This window comes from Mesoplodon mirus (genome assembly GCF_964341445.2).
Source record: "Mesoplodon mirus genome assembly, chromosome: 3".
Lineage (NCBI taxonomy): Eukaryota > Metazoa > Chordata > Mammalia > Artiodactyla > Ziphiidae > Mesoplodon > Mesoplodon mirus.
The window spans coordinates 121,252,282-121,268,812 of NC_138978.1; the positions used below are offsets into that span (position 1 = coordinate 121,252,282).

The following is a 16,531-nucleotide window of genomic DNA, read 5'->3' on the forward strand; positions in this document are numbered from 1 at the left end:
AGATTTGATAATTAGATGACTGACCTCCCCCTGGTCTCTCCCATCCCTCAAAGCCTGAGTCACAGCCCTAGAATCCCTGGTCCTGCTGGGTCCCTCTGAGCCATTCCCTGACCCTTCCTATACCCCTATTACTCCATGGTTATGGTCACAGAACCTCTTTCCCCTCCCCCACAGAACATATTCTATTTTCGCCAAGGCAATGTAGTGTCCTTGACTGAGAGAGAGCAGCCTGGACTAATGGAAGGAGGGTAAGTGAGGGACACCTTCCTCTCAACCTTACTCTTTCATCTCTTCTTCTAATTTCTGCCCCTTCTCACTGACATGGCCACATGGCCAGCTCTGAACCACAGTTATCCATCAGGTTTGCACTGTGGTTCTCCACTTGGAGACGCAGGTGGACATGTGAGTTCAGAGGTGTGGAATAAGCACAGGAGAGATCTGGATGATCTCAGCAACCTGGTACCAGAAAACCTAGAGCTACAGGATATGCTGAGCTCTGGCCCAAGGAATTAGAATTTATTCAAAGCCCTCTTGTGAGCAAACAACATGATCTTTTGTCAATAAGAGGCCTGGGAGACTATGTCTAGCAAAATCACCCCTTTGCTTTTATTTCTCTGCTAAATGACCAGATAAAACCCAAATTACATAGGTCATTCCCTGAAATGCTAATATATATATTCTCCTACCTCTCACCTAATTATCCCGTTCCTTTCACATTAAAAAGGTTAACAAGTTATTTTCCACTATTTTCTTCTGGAGTATGTTTATGGCAGTTCAGCAGCTGCTTCACTGTAATGATGGAGTAGGGACCAATAAAGGCAGACAGCAATGCAAACTTTGCAGTGAATGCAAGTACCTTGCCGCCTGCTCTGAGAACACCTGCACAGGGTTTATACAAACATTATCTCTTTCAAAAAGTACTCCAGGCAAGCAGCTGATGTTATTTTCCTGTTTTACAGGTGAGGTAAGCAGAACTTGGAGAGGCTAGATAGTGAGCAGTAGGGCCATACAGGAGCCAGGCCTCTGACTTCAGCTCTCATCTGCTCTCTGCTTCTTCACGAATGTCTCTCTCCAAACAGGACTAGTGACCCATGAAACCCTGCAAGGACATTGGGTGAAGAGGCTAAGAGCATGGACTTTGACGCTAGCTCCAACTTACTAATGTGTGCTCTTTTCTTGTTATGGCTAAAATTTATTTATCTATTTATTTAAAAAAATTTAAATTGAAGTATATTTGATTTATAAAGTTGTGTTAGTTTCAGGTGAAAAGCAAAGTGATTCAGTTATATGTACATTATATAATATATATATTCAGCTATACATATATATTCTTTTTCAGATTGTTTTCCCTTATAGTTTATTACAAAGTATTGAGTATAGTTTCCTGTGATATACAATAAGTCCTTCTTGGTTATCTATGTTATATATAGTTACATGTATATGTTAATCCCAAACTCCTAATTTATCCCTCTCCCTCTTTCCCCTTTGGTAACCATAAGTTTCTTTTCTATGTCTGTGCATCTGTTTCTATTTTGTAAATAAGTTCATTTGTATCACTTTTTTAGATTCCACATGTAAGTGATATCACATGATATTTGTCTTTGTCTGACTTTCTTCACTTAGTATGATAATCTCTAGGTCCATCCATGTTGCTGCAAAATAGCATTATTTCATTCTTTTTTATGGCTGACTAGTATTCCATTGTATATGTATACCACATCTTCTTTATCCATTCATCTGTTGATGGACATCTAGGTTGCTTCCATATCTAGCATAATGCCTAGCATGCTGCCTTATATTTATTACTTCTTCAATAAATAGTAGTTTTTCTTATGAGCTAGGTCTCTGATGAGTGGGCTGTATTGATCAGAGGACATTGGAAGAGGGGAAAGACAACAAGGTTGGCTAGTTGACATAGAAAGAGTTAAGTCTGGAGATTTTGTGCAGGCTAGCCAGATGTCAAAGAGAAAGATGGACCTTGAGGAGGAACAAAAGACAAAACAGAGAGAGAAAACAGGTGTGCCCTTGAAATGTTTGACATTCTTTTAACTACCAAAATGAGGGAGGCCAGACAGGTACCTCTCCTCTTTGAGGACACCCCCCAAATAACACCACTCTTCCCTGTCATAGTTCTGAACCAATTGAGAAACAAACAAAAAGATATATTGGAGCCAGTTGACCACCTTTATGATTGTGATGATAAATTTTATACATCAACTTGATTGGGCCATAGGGTGCCCAGACATTTGTACAAACATTAGTCTGGGTATATCTGTGGGGGTGTTTTTGGATGAGATTAACATTTGAATTGACAGACTGAGTAAAGCAGATTGTCTTCCTTAATGTAGGTGGGCCTCATCCAATCAGTTGAAGGCCTGATCAAAAAAAAAAAAAGGCTGACCCTCTTCCAGGTGAGAGACAATTTCTCCTGCTTGACTAGCTTCAAGCAAGGACATCGGTTTTCTTCCTTTCTTGGACTCAAATTGAAATCTTGGCTCTTCCTAGGTCTCTAACCTGCTGGCCTTTGGACTGGAATTACACCATCAGCTCTTCTGGGTCCCCAGTTTTCCAAATGCAAATCTAGGGACTTGTCAGCCTCCATAATCACATGAGCCAATTCCTTATAATAAATCAATCTTTCTTATAGATAGATAGATAGATAGGTCATCTCTTGGTTCTGTTTATCTGGAGAATCCTAATGTAATTATTAATAAAGCTGAGGTGTGAGAACCAAATGGGCTGGCTAACTACCCCTCTCCAAGCTGGAACTTGAGACAACCCACCTGAGGGAAAGTTTCAGTCTTTAGAGAAGACACACTTATCTAGATAGCAGGCTTACACTGGTCCTGAGTAAAGAGGAAGGAGAAAGGGAACAAATCCCCATGTCTATAACTTGGATAGAATAGATTCACCAGTGAAGATGTGAACAAATGGCCATTATCCACTAACTGGGGAAGAATAAGCAGTGTTTAGGGAAAATTCTAATGTTCCCTAGATTTTTGTGCAGCTCACTGTGCTTATTAAGCCTGTGGTCGATCACAGCTGTGGGCAGCAGAAAGAATATCTACTGATCCCATCTATGTGAAGCTGCATCCCCAAACCAAATATTCCTCCTCTGTGCAGTCTTCTGGGAGCAGAGCTGAGCAGCTCAGGTTTTGTAGAGAGCTCTGAAATGGGTCAGAACAGTGAACTAACTAGAGTCCACTCCAGCTCACAGTGTACTTGAAGCTGAGAGTTTCTTCTCTGTTCTATTACCCGCCCCTAGTTATTTCATCTGTATTGAGGTCTGATGACATCATTTACTTCTCCAATCATAACATGCCAACACAAAGATACTCTGATGTTGAAAACAAACTCCATTCCATTAGGAAATCCCCAGGGAAGAATGACAGCTCAGAATTTAAATTCTCAAGGAAATTAAAGTAAAATATTTTAAGTTAAAAACCCCAGTCATCATCCTCAATGTCCTGTGTGGCTCTATCCTTGGCCAGCGTGTCTCAGTGCCTGAGCCAAGCAGGATTCTCATGACACATGTAGTGGAGAGGGTAGCTCACAGGGCTGGGTGAAGTTCTATCAGCATCTCAGGTCACCTATCAATTCAATGCCAAGTGTCTGAGGTGCTTCTCCCCTACCTGATGCTTTATTTTAAAAGTTTTCAAATCTCAGAAAAGCTGGAAGAGAGAATAGTACAATGAACACTGCCATGCTCTTCCTTGCATTCACCAATTTTTTGCCAAATTTGTTCTCCTTCTCTCTCTCTCTCTCTCTCTCTCTCTCACACACACACACACACACATACATACACACACACAGAATTTAAAAAATATTTACTGAATCATCTGAAAGTATTTTGAATGTTTTCAAAAATATTTATATAGTAATATCAGGTTTTTGATTCAATATTATCAATAATATATAGTCCATATTAAATTTTCCCTAATTTCTCCCATGGCTTTTTTTTTTTTTGATCAAGAATCCAATCAAGGTTCCTATTAGGTGTGTCTTTTCAGTCTCCCTTTGTCTCACTGCCCTTTTGTTTTCATCTTTTGTGACATTGTCAGTTTTGGGGAATCTCTCTCAGAATGGCCCACATTCTGAATTTGTCTCCTCACGTAGGTTCTGGGTTAGCTTCTTTGATAAGAGCACTCTGAAGGTGACACTGGACTTCCCACTGCACCACATTAGAGATCACCGAGGGTCAGTGTCCCCCACTACCAGTGAGGCCACATTTGATCACTTACTGAAGACTGGCGCTGCCAGATCTCTCCATTGTAAAGGTACATTTCCCCTTTTGTACTGTGGGTGGTGATGCACTGAGACCCTGTGGATCTCTTGTTGCCTAGCAACCTCTTACCCAGTAATTTTAACATCCATGGGCGATCCTTGCCTGAATCAATTGTTACCATGGGATTGCAAAGTGGTGATTTCCTAATGTCAACATTCCTTCTACATTTATTATTTGTTGTCTTCTTCTGTAAATAAGAGATTTTGGCTGCTCTTTTTTTCTTTTGAGAATAATTGTCTCATAAATTCTTTTAATGTGTTATCATTTATTACTATTAATATTATTTTTCATGCTCAAATTATCCCAAGGCAAACTCATAGATGATGTACCTTACTATTTGCTATATACTGAATGTTTGTCTCCCCTCCAAATTCATATGTTGAAACCTAATCCCCAATGTGATGGTATTAGGAGGTGAGGGTCTTTGAGAGGTGATTAAGTCATGAGGGCAGAGGACCATGAGAGCAGAAGACGGCTGAGGCCACAGCTTTTTTGTTTTGTTCTTAGTAGACATATTTTTTATTCATTTTAATTAGATTTTAAGCCGCTTTTGTCTTTGGAGGCTTTTAAAAAGAAAACTGAATTAGGTCCACTTCAATGTCCACTGATTTTCTTTTATGAAACTTGTATGATGCTCGCAGACCATATCATAGCTCTGCAATAATATCTATCTTGATTTTCCATTCTGCAGCTTTCTTTTGAATATGTTCTCTAGTTGAGGATTTGTGTAAAGAATATACTGCTGTTCTTGCCATTTCCAAAGCAGTCTTCAGAAAGGCCATATCTATCCCTTTATTATTTTTGGTCCCAAAGGGAGGATTCATAATTACTGTATCAAATGACTTAGACATTCTGTTAGATAATGAGCACACATCACACTGAACCATGTCAACATTTGTTAATTCAAACTCTTCGGCATTCCTATTAAATATTTCCAATGCATCTTCATCTATGTCAAATCCAACACACAACCCCTCATAGGGGGTTTTGCCCTTATAAAAGAGACCCAAGGGAGCTCCTTTGCCTCTTCTGCCATGTGGGGACATGTCTAAGAACCAGGAAGCAGGCCCTCACCTGACACTAAATCTGCTGGCACCTTGATTGTGGACGTCTCAGCTTCCAGAACTGTAAGAAGTAAATTTCTGTTGTTTTTAAGCCACTCTGTCTATGGTATTTTTGTTATAGCAGCCTGAGCACACTAAGACACTATTTAAAAGAATCCAGAGAGTTAATAGGACATGTCAGAGTATCATAGCACGGGCCCTAGACTTACTGACTTTAGAAAAGAAGCCAATCTCAAGGTCTTAAAACATTTATCCTAACAAAATTATGTCCCCGGAGACCAGCATTTAGCATTACCAAAGAAACTGGCATCTGAATCACAGAGGGTAAATGGAAAAGATCTTTTCACCATAATGAAATTGTTATAAAGTCTAGAGTCTGTAATTTTAACTAAAGTGGAAGAAATCTTAAGTTTTATTTTGCTACTATGAATTCACCATACTGGGAAAGGGGTAGAATTCACCTAAGTGGTACCTTTCTTTTCCACTGAAGAATTTTAAAACTTCCTTTTTTGAGCCTGGTGCTACCACCTTCTCAGAGCAGCATTGGGTATGAACTTCAACGGGTAATGTGGCCTCCATCACAGATGGTGAGCAGATCTTTTCCTTTAGTCCTGAGCTGCTCTCGCTGTTGTCATCTCTCAATTTGCAGTTAGGCCTAAAAACCCCCCTCCTAGGGAATGCGTTCCCCTTGTCTGTCTTTGTGTTAGTTGCAGTTCTGTAGTGGAGACAAATGTCTCTCTTCTTGCTCTATAAGGCAGCATGGGGCTACAGCTCAGGCTCATATCTCTGGTGTCCTTGTTAAAAGGCTCAGCTGAGGTTGGGTCAGCAGACCCAGCCCTTCCTACTTTGGCAAGGCCCTAACACCTAACAGCTTGAAAAGCTCTGTGACACACATGGAAGTCAGCTGCCTTGCATTGAAAGCAGAAAATATTGCCCTGGCTCCCAATATATCAAAGGCCTAGAATGAAAAGTTTCTGTTTTATGGCTGAAGCTTGGTCACAGCCACAGCTGTTCAAGAAAGCCAATCTGTTGAAGGACAGTGGTCCCTTTTTCAAGGTTGCTGGCTTTGCTGGGGCCCTTGACTCTCACCTAGAAGATAGCCTGAAGGAGAAGCTCATGTGCTAACACACTGTGGGTGAGTATAATCCCAAGGAAGTAGAAGGGAGAGGGAATAGGAGGGAGGCTGGGAAAGAACACATTTAAGAATGTGTAGACCCAACTTGGCCACAGTTTTGCAATAGGTTGATTGCTTGGTCACTCAAGGAGTCCTTGGAGAGGTCATATAAATAAAGCTTTTACATCTCTGAATGGTGCATTTAGGGAGGGGGCTGTGGAGAGGAGAAAAGGAGCAACATTTATCCATTGCCTTAAATATCCCAAAGTTAACTTCCCTGCACATTTGCACTTCAGCCCAACAGGGGAGCCCCAGAGTGGAGGTGGAAGGTTCATGGAATGTGTGTGACGGAGGTGTTGTCAAATCATGCCCCCAAGTGCCATAAGGAACTGGAACCCTTGACTGGCAGAAGCAGCTGCCTGAATTCACAACCATGGGAATAGTGTAAGTCGTGTCCAGGGCCACTGCACCCAGAAGAGTCCAGTGCACTTGCTCACCATTGCTTAATGGTCAGTGTGTATCCCCAGCCCTACAGCCTTTGGTCAAAACCTCATCTAAGTTCTAATGACCTGCCACAAAACACCACAGCCTAAGACTTAAAGCTCCTATCTCAAGTTCAGCAGCCAAAAGTCAACTCCAATACACTGTCATAAAAAACACAGTAAAAAAACCATATGATCTCTGCCTGGTAAGCACCACCAAAGCATAGAGCCGTCTGCCCTGTTTCGAGCAGAAGCCTCCATCTCTTGCCATGCATTTTGCTCCCCTGAATTCTCTATTTTTGTTTCTCATGGTTTGAAGCCTCCTATGCTAGACCTTGAGGTTGGGGTTGTGAAACTGTAAGTATCCCTCTATAGAGGCAGGTCTTTTAAAACTTAGGACAGAGGGGAACACATGCTCCTCTGGACTGCTCTTGGCTATGAGAACAGAAGACAGAGGGGCTGGACCACTAGAGGCCAGAAGTGTGGTGCTAATGGAACTCCCTTCCCACGAGAGGAGTGGGGAATATGTGCTCTCTAACATCCCCAAACCCCAGGGCACTTGTGTTAAGATTTATTAAAAGTTCTCTTACTGGGCTCTGCTCTCTACCTGAGGTTCAACAGTTCCCCTTGAATGGTGAGATGAGGGGCTGTCTTCCCTTCTTTAAGCCATTATCTAGGAGTCCTGCCTTCTCCTGGCTGGAGTTGGGAGGGAAAGTAAAACACCCAGTGCCCCTCACCAGACCACCCATCTCCTCCATCACCCCTTTCAATGAACTCTGATCTCAGCTGATAGAGGAGGTGTGAGGAAACAGGGAAGTACCCAAGGGTCGTGTGGCCACTTCTGAGTCAATCCTGTGGGATGTGTCCAGAAGCTCCTCTTCAGCACATGTGAGTTACTATCGACTGTTGAGCTCAGCTTTGGGGCTTAAGTGTTTTTCTGAGGGAAACAGGAAAAGTCCATTCAACACTGTTGCGCATTCATTTATTCACTATGTATTGAGCATCTGTGATTCACCAGGCCCCGTGTTGTATGTTGGGCATGATGCGAGGATGAGGGGAGGGTTATAAAATAGAACTAACCATAACACTCAACCCTAGAGAGGCTTTAAGTAGTCCAGGGAGAGAAGCACGTGGGTGCATGCACACACACACACGTGCGCGCACACACACACACACGCACACACTTTTGTAAGGACTACAAGAAACATAGATGCCAAAGGTTATAGAAACCTGTAGAGAGAAATGAGACCTCACTGAGTATTGATATTTGAACCAAGTGTTGAAGGATGAGTGAGTTTGAGAGAACAAAAAGGGGAAAGTTACTAGGAAAAAAGCCATGGCTGCTTGAAAGAAGGTGGTGTGTGTAGGAAATGAAAAGAAATTTGTGTGACAGGAGCACATGGTGTGTGTTCTTGTCTGTTAAAGGGGATATTGGGAGATGGAGCTGAAAATGTAAGTTGGAACTAAATCATGAAGACCCTTGTGTCCAATGATAGAGCCTGAAATCTGGATAATTGAAGGATTTCAAGCAGAGGAATAAATAGAGCTGGTTTTTAGAAAGGTCATATTATCAGCTCTGTTGGGAGGTCGAACTGGCAAATCTATTGGGGATGGTTATGCAAAGAGAGAATCTGGAAGTTGGGAAACCAGTTTCGAGGCTATTATGTAATGCTGCTGGTAGGTAACGGAAGGCCTGTACTAAGGAAGTGGCAGTGGGAGCTAAAAGGAGGATGTGATTTGAGAAATATTTCAAAAATAAAGTTGACAGGGAATTCCCTGGTGGTCCAGTGGTTAGGACTACAAGCTTCCACTGCAGGGGTCCCGTGTTTGATCCCTGGTGGTCAGGGAACTAGGATCCTGCATGCTGTGTGGTGCAGCTGAAAGAAAGGAAGAAAGAAAGAAAGAAAAGAAAGTTGACTGGATTGGCTTGGGTGACCAATTCAATGCAGAGAGTCACAGATGGCTATGCATCTTCTGTCTTGGGTGAGTGCATAGAGTGCTATCTTCAAGTAGAAAAAGAAGAAGAAGAAGGAAAAGAGAGGGAGGGAGGGAGAGAGAGAGAGAGAGAGAGAGAGAGAGAGAGAGAGAGAGAGAGAGAGAAAAGAAGAAGAAGGAGAAGAAGGGGGACAGGGAGAAGGAAGGAAGAAAGAGAACACAGTAAGGAGAGCAAGTTTTGTGGGGACAACTGATTGGGCTTTATGTGGTATTTTAGATACCTGCAGTTCATGCAAGTATCTTTTTCTTGTTTTGAACAATACACAGCATTCATCTCAAACTGACAGGTGGACCTTGTAGCAATGATTTTATTGGGATTATTTAAAACTCTAAGATTGAAGGTCATGTATTGTACTTCTCTGGGTTAAGAGAGAGCAGGTAATGATATAGACAAATTTGTAGAGGTGATGTTTATTCATCAGGGGGATTTAATGGACATCCAATTTGACAACAATTCATTGAGCACCAATTGAATGCCAGGTACCATGCTGGCTGCTTGGGCTTTGCTTTTAAGGAACTCTCAGTCTTGTTGGGGAAACACAAAAATGCACACGTCTCTGTAGCAGAGGAGCCGTGTAAAGGAAAGAGCACTGTCCTGGGTACCAGGAGTCCTGGGTTTCATTTAGTATGTGCTTTGCCACTAACTCGTTATTTCATTTTCAGCTAGTTGCTCTTCCTCTCTCGTTCTCAATTTACAACCACAAAATTAAAGAAGTGGCTTAGATAAACTCTAAGTTCCCTCCAAACATCAACCACTAGTGATTCCATGTCTCACTGTATACAAGTGCTATGGGAGTCCAAAGACAGATCATTTCCAGTAGGGGCTGACATTTGACTTGGGGCTCAATGAATAAGCAGGATTCTAGCATATGCAATTGATGGAAAAGGCTAAGAGGAGGAAGTGCAGAGTGGCTATGTTAGAAAATGGGGAAGATCACCTGGTGATTGAGTGTAGCGTGTGGAGGACAATGACCACGGAAAAACCTGGAGAGGGAAGTAGGTGGTACTACGTGGAGAAGGGCCATGAATGCCCCGTCAAGGACTTTATTAATCCAGGCAATGTGGCTTGGAAACGATTCACCCTGTACAATCCACCACAGGGTGGAGATCAAGAGGAGGTGTGATGGACATCATAAAAATGGATCAAAACATCCCATGGCTCAGAGGCAAGATAGATCAACTTTGAATGGAGAAGGCTAAGAGGTATATTTATTCACAGTGTATGCATTTCCTCTATGGGAAAGTGTGAGGCCTGAGGTGGGGAAATGAAGATGATGGCAGCTACTTTTCACTGACCCAGGGAGGCTAATGAAACCCAGCATGTTGCTGAGAAGTTCTCTTAGCAGCAGGATCTGATGGTGTTCTAGTGGAAGGATGGTGCAGGGAGCATGTGATCTACGTGAGTGGCCCCCATGGAGTTGGGCAGTGGGCAGCCAGAGCCCACGCTACTTCTTCATGGGCCTGAGTACTCAGTATGCTCCTAGGATCAGTAGCATCAACAACACGTGGGAGCTTATTATAGATGCAGGATCTTAGCCTCCACCCAGAGTCAATGAATAAGAATCTGCATTTTAACAAGATCTCCAGGTGGCCCATAAGCACTTTATTTTATTTTATTATTTCTTTAACATCTTTATTGGAGTATAATTGCTTTACAATATTGTGTTAGGTTCTGCTGTATGACAAAGTGAATCAGCTATATGTGTACATATATCCCCATATCCCCTCCCTCTTGTGTCTCCCTCCCACCCTCCCTACATAAGCACTTTAAAGTTTGAGAAGGCTTCCTGCTTTCTGAACATAGCTTTCCTCGCTCAAACTCCTTCTGTTAGTTTATTTCCTACCCAGGGGAGAGAAAAGAGTACTTCTTGGATTTCCTAGGGAGCACACTGGATCAGATGCCAGTTTGAGGGTAGGAATACACCATAATGACCCATAATATCTTCCTCATTTATTCATTCATTCTTTCATTCAATCAATCAAATAGTAATAGAGCACCTCCTATATTTCAGTATGTATTCTATCTGCATCTCTGGTCCTCCTGGCCTTGACTGTCCTGGGTTACTTCTGGCAGGATGGGAAGGATCTAGGACCTAGGGTGTGACATCCACTTATTTGGCCAGGTAGATATTGGCACATGGACAGGAGAGGAGTTATCCTGGTGTCAGATTCTGAGCTTAGAATTTCAGACAGACGGGGAGTGTGGAATGCAGTCCCATCATGGGGAGGTCCATGACGAGCCCAGTGTCCATGTCTCCAGGGGTGTGTGCTGTCCCATTTGGCAGAGCCCACTGGAGCCTTATCAGACTGACTGCAACTGAGAAAAGCACCAACTGAAAGCAGGTTATCCGTGGCAGATTTTAGGGGCAGTCCTCATGGAGGAATGGTGGGGATGTGTATGGGAATAGGACTCGGAATAGTGACCAAAGCTGAAGCTCATTAAGGAAGCCAGGCAACATCATGGGCCCTGGGTTGGGAGCACATGTCACTAAGAAAAAGACCACTGGGCCAGGGCTGTCACTCTGGAAATAGGCGGGAGTCCTGCAGGGCCCTGTGTTCTGTTCACACTAGGGTGTGGGCACTTGATGCACGTGTTGCTGGGTGTGGCCTTGGGTCTAGGACCCAAGGTTTAAATCTTCTCACTTTGATGTCCCTTCTCCCCCCAAGGGTGGCTGTGGGTGCAGAGGCTGAGACAGCAGTCGGGAGCTGCGTGGACTCATCTGTGAGGAGTGGATGCAGCCAAGAGCTGGGGCTTAGGGGCTGTGGTGTAAGCCCCCTTCACCTGGGAGTAGATGACACAGGAGTCCTGGAGGAAGGAGCACATAGGTGAGGGCCAGAGGCCAGCAGGCCCTAGGTGGGAGAGTACACAGGTCACGGGACTCACCGTGTTCTTGAGAAGCTCTGCGTCAGAGGCTGCTGTGGAAAAAAGGGAAGCATTCATCTGTGAACTCAGAACTCTCTCCTTGCATCTGTGCCATCAGCCCAGCCACAGCCATCTCCAGGTGGCTGTACTGAACCTTTCCTAAGAACCTCAACCTCACAACATCGACCAACTCTCTCCTCAGCATCACTCCACTCTTTGTTCCTCATGCTGAGCTCCCCCAGGGACTCTCAAAAGAAAGAAATCTACTTTTGATCTTGTTCATGCTTTGATCATAGATTCATAGTGTATATTATGGAGAAGCAGCCTGGCCTGGAGCAGAGGCAGTACAGTGGTTTAGAGCAGACTTCTGATCCAGACCACCCCAGACTGAGCCCCAGGTCAGCCGTGCCACCTCTGTGGCCTTGGGCAAGTCACTCAATATCTCCTGCCTCGGGTGTCTCATCTGTATGTTGGGAATAATAATACCTACCTATAGGGTTATGTGTGTGTGTGTTTGATTTCTAACATCTGTTATGTGCTGAGCAGTTCCAATGTGCAGGTACACTTCTGAGGGCTATAAACAAACAAACTTTAAATATATGTGTGTGTATATGTTTATGGTATATATATATATATATATATATATATATATATATATATATATATATATATATATTTAATGTATTTATTTACAGTACTCAGAACTGTACCAGGCACGTATGAACTGCTCAATACATGTTGATATGATAATAGAAGTTGTTATTATTATTATATTGTCTTAAAGCTGGAATGAAATATGGCATTCATAAAGCAAGGCTTTCTCTTTTTGGCTTGGAATGAGCCTCAAGGCTCCCTGGAACTGCCCTGAGAAGCAGAGCTTGGCCTAAGGCTTGGACTCTAGAGAGAGATTCTTCTGTGATTTGTTAGCTCTGTGACTTCAGGCTGGTCAGTTAAGTCTCTCTGCCTCTGTTTTCTCATGTGTGAAATGGGCTAACAGCAACACACATCAAAGGGGATTGTAAGTGTGAATGAGTTCATACGTTTTAGAGGTGGGCCACTGAACCAAGAATGGAACAAAATAGAGTTCATTTGATTTTGTACAAGAAGAATCAAAAAACCAGAGAAGGAAGCAGAATGGCTAAAAATCACATGGCACTTTTTACAGAACAAAGTTAGAATAGCCCCAAAGGCTTTCCCTTTCCTGCTCTGAGAAGGAGGAAACCAGGCTGGGATTCTTCACGGCTGACCATCTACCATGAGTGAGGACTAATGACACAGACAGACAACCTGCATATACTCATCATAAAAGCTGCTTAAACTCTGCTGCCGTAATAGCATCTCCACATCTACTTCCCCATTTGATCCTCACAATAACCATATGAGAGAGTGTGATAGGCAGAATAATGTTTCCCACAAAGATGTCCATGTCCTGATACCTGGAACCTGTGAATATGTGACCTAAGATGGAGAAAGGGATTTTGCAGATGTGATTAAGATTAAGGACCGGGCTTCCCTGGTGGCGCAGTGGTTGAGAGTCCGCCTGCCGATGCAGGGGACACGGGTTCGTGCCCTGGTCCGGGAAGATCCCACATGCCGCGGAGTGGCTGGGCCCATGAGCCATGGCAGCCAGGTGGAATTTTAAGGAGAACTTTAAAATCTGAGAACTTTTCTAGTTGTGGTCAAAGGGAGCACTGACTATGGAATAAATGTTTAAAGAGGTGCCACTTGCTGGCTTTGAAGATGGAGGGATGGGACCATGAGCCCCAGAAAGGAAAAGAGTGTCCTTTAGAAGCTGGAAAAGGCAAGGGAATATATTCTCCCCTGGAGCTTGCAGAAAGGACCTCTGCCGACACTGATTTTAGCCCAGTGCGACCTGTGTTAGACTTCTGACCTACAGCACAGTAAGATAATAAACTTGTATTGTTTAAGCCCTCCTGGTCATTTGCCACAGCATCAGTAGAAAACAGGTACAGGTAGGTAGGGAATGATAGACAGTCCTGTCTCATTTCACAGATGGGACACTGAAGCTCTGAGGGGCTGACTGCCCAGGGTGATGACTTTGTTACTCAAGTGATGCTGAGGCCATTTGTGGAGAATGGAGAAAGCAGCTCTGCATGGTGAGCTTGGGTTAATCACAGCAGTGTAGGTGGGCACAAAGTAAGAAGCCCAGTGACCCAGCCTGAGGGGCAGTTCTGTGTCTGGTTAGCCCAGACCCATTGAAGGGGTGGAGACTGAACCACACATAGCAATAGACCGCCAAAATCAAGGGTTGTTGGGTCTTACCTGCCTGTTTGTTCTCCCCCTTCACGCTCCGGACTTCCGAGTACACCACGTCTCCTCTGTTAGGATTTACTTGGAGAGAATTTGAAGTTTGAGAGGACTCAAAGGTTCTTGCCCCTTGTCTTGCTACTTCCTCCTCCCCCAGATAGAGTTTGTTCTCTGGAGGGGGCAGAGCCCTCCGGGCCTCTGTACCATCCCTTCCTCATTTCTTGTCCCACCACTTCCTGGACCAACCCTAGGGTCCCTGCCCAAATGGAGGGTCCTCTGTCCTCACCATTGCTGTACACTGGTTGCAGTTCTATCCAGCTTGGTACATTGTGGTAGGTAGGCTCTTGCGGGTCTGAAGCTGACGGGTTCCTGTAAGATAGAAGCATTGATGTTTCCCAGAAATCCTGATGAAGTAGCTATAAGGATCATTCCCTGTTAGTGAGTCTTTACTACAGGATAGTTGCCAAGCCTGGAAACATAGATGAGCATATAACAAATGGTCTATTGTTATGGACTATTATATTATAAATCATAATATTAATCCAGACTTTATGGCCACCTGGTATGTCACTGTGCTAGTGCCTATAACAATATTAAGTTGATTTTATTATTACCTCTATTTTTTAGATGGAAAAAATGGAGGTTCTGAGAGGTAAAATGACTTGCTCAAGACTATGTAACTAGAAAGGGAAAGAGCCAAGATTCAAACCTGGCTCCGAGGTCTACACTCCCAGAGAGATCAGTATCTGTGTGAAATCAATAATTAGAAAGGCTCAAATGGGAATTCCCTGGCGGTTCAGAGGTTAGGACTTGGTGCTTTCACTAAGAAGGGCTCGGGTTCAATCCCTGGTGGGGGAACTAAGATCCTGCAACTGTGCAGCATGGCCAAACAAACAAACAAACAAAAAGACTCAGAGGAACTCAGGATGGTTTGGATGCTGCTACCATAAGCTTGCCCACGGATAGTTTGTGAGCTGTGGTGTGACCCCTAAAGTCAGCCTTTGGAATCCAAGATGGCAGCCCCTTCTTCACAGGCACCACCTCCTGTTAGTAGAGAGGTCTCTCAGTGTGGCCAAGTTGTGTGACTCCATCTTCTTGGCTGTCATCACAACAGGTGTTGGTTAGGTTGGGTTGGCCATGACCAGAGCTTTCCAGGCTGATTAAGCTAAGGCCATCTTAGGAAATAGATGGATTCAGTGGTCATATTGTCACTCAAACAACTAAGGCAACATTGGACCAAGGATGTAGTTAATAAATAAAAAGCAATTAACACTTGCTGCAAGAAAAAGGCCTGTTTAACTAAGCTGATGGGTAAGAAGGTCCTGGGAATTGAGATATCCCAAGGGAGGTGGCAACATGAAATTGTCACAACCCATCTCAGTGACATGAAGCAGTGACCGTGCTCTCAGCAGTAACCAGATTCAATTCCATTTTCATACTTGGTGGGCATTTCATTAGCCATATGGCAATATAGGCAGGTCTTACCTGGAGGAGTCAAATGTAGGCTTTCCTCCTGCAAAGGAAAGCAGAGAGACATTGAGTCCAGGAGAAGGAAGATTCACAAGGAGCACAGCTCATAGGAGGCTCACCTAGAACCTTCCAGGCGTCACTGTCTCTAAGATGTGAACCCTCCTTTGCTATGTCCAAGGGAGGCGGCAGATTGGGCAAAAACTACCGATCCTGGATTCCAGAGGGGTATAAGTACCATACATTTAAAAAATCAGTAAGTTAACAAATTCCATTTGGTTTCTGTTCTCACTCTTATTTCTCAGAGTTTTTCTTCTCCTCTTCCATTCCTTGGGGGTCTTGCAAGTGTAGAGAGGGAAATACACTGTAATTTGTCATGTCAGATAAACTACATCTTGTGAAGACATCTTACACCCAATAGGGCTGTTCTGGAAACTTTGCATTTGATAATGACAAATTCTGGAGGAACTAGAAGGGAAGGTAGGAGCTGTGGAATTGTGTAGAAAGGAGGGGTTGAGAGCTTGGGGTTGGTTCCAAAGGCAGCATGGGCCTGAGGGAATGGAGATGGGAAGGACAGGGACTCAAGCAAAGGTTAACCAGGGAGTTACTCACCTGCTTTTCTCGGGAGCCAGCAGTAGAACAACAGTGCCATGGCAGCAAGACCCATCATGCTGAGCAGCCCCCCGGTGACACCGGTGGCAACAGGGCCACTTCTGCTCTCTGTCAGCCCTGAGGGTGAGACCCCAGGCATGAGCCAGAGGGAGAGGTGTGTGGTCTTGAACTCCCCTGACCACTGGAACTGATGCCTGGGAGAGAGAATGAACTGAGGGGACCAGGACTCTGGAGGCTAATCAGGTGCAGGTGTGGCACAAGAGATGGCACCTCTCTTGGTGGAGAAGCTCATGTCTGTGGCTGACTCAAGGGTTAAGGGTCAGGATGGATGATGCTAGCTGAAGAATATTAAATTCAGTGGTCTTCTTTAGCCCTCTTTCC

General features: G+C 44.0%; 1 protein-coding gene across 1 annotated transcript in view; it reads right to left on the minus strand.

Annotated features, from left to right (window-relative positions):
- Positions 1-10,536: 10,536 nt before the first annotated feature.
- Positions 10,537-16,531, minus strand: part of FCRL5 (Fc receptor like 5) — a gene marked incomplete at its 5' end in the record, with an annotated part of 85,836 nt that continues 79,841 nt past the window's right edge. The window contains 6 exons of the mRNA XM_082613444.1: positions 10,537-11,746; positions 11,825-11,856; positions 14,087-14,155; positions 14,358-14,440; positions 15,557-15,584; positions 16,151-16,267. Of these exons, the coding sequence (XP_082469570.1) occupies positions 11,657-11,746; positions 11,825-11,856; positions 14,087-14,155; positions 14,358-14,440; positions 15,557-15,584; positions 16,151-16,267 (419 nt within the window). The 3' untranslated portion in view covers positions 10,537-11,656. The remainder of the gene's footprint in view (positions 11,747-11,824; positions 11,857-14,086; positions 14,156-14,357; positions 14,441-15,556; positions 15,585-16,150; positions 16,268-16,531) is intronic.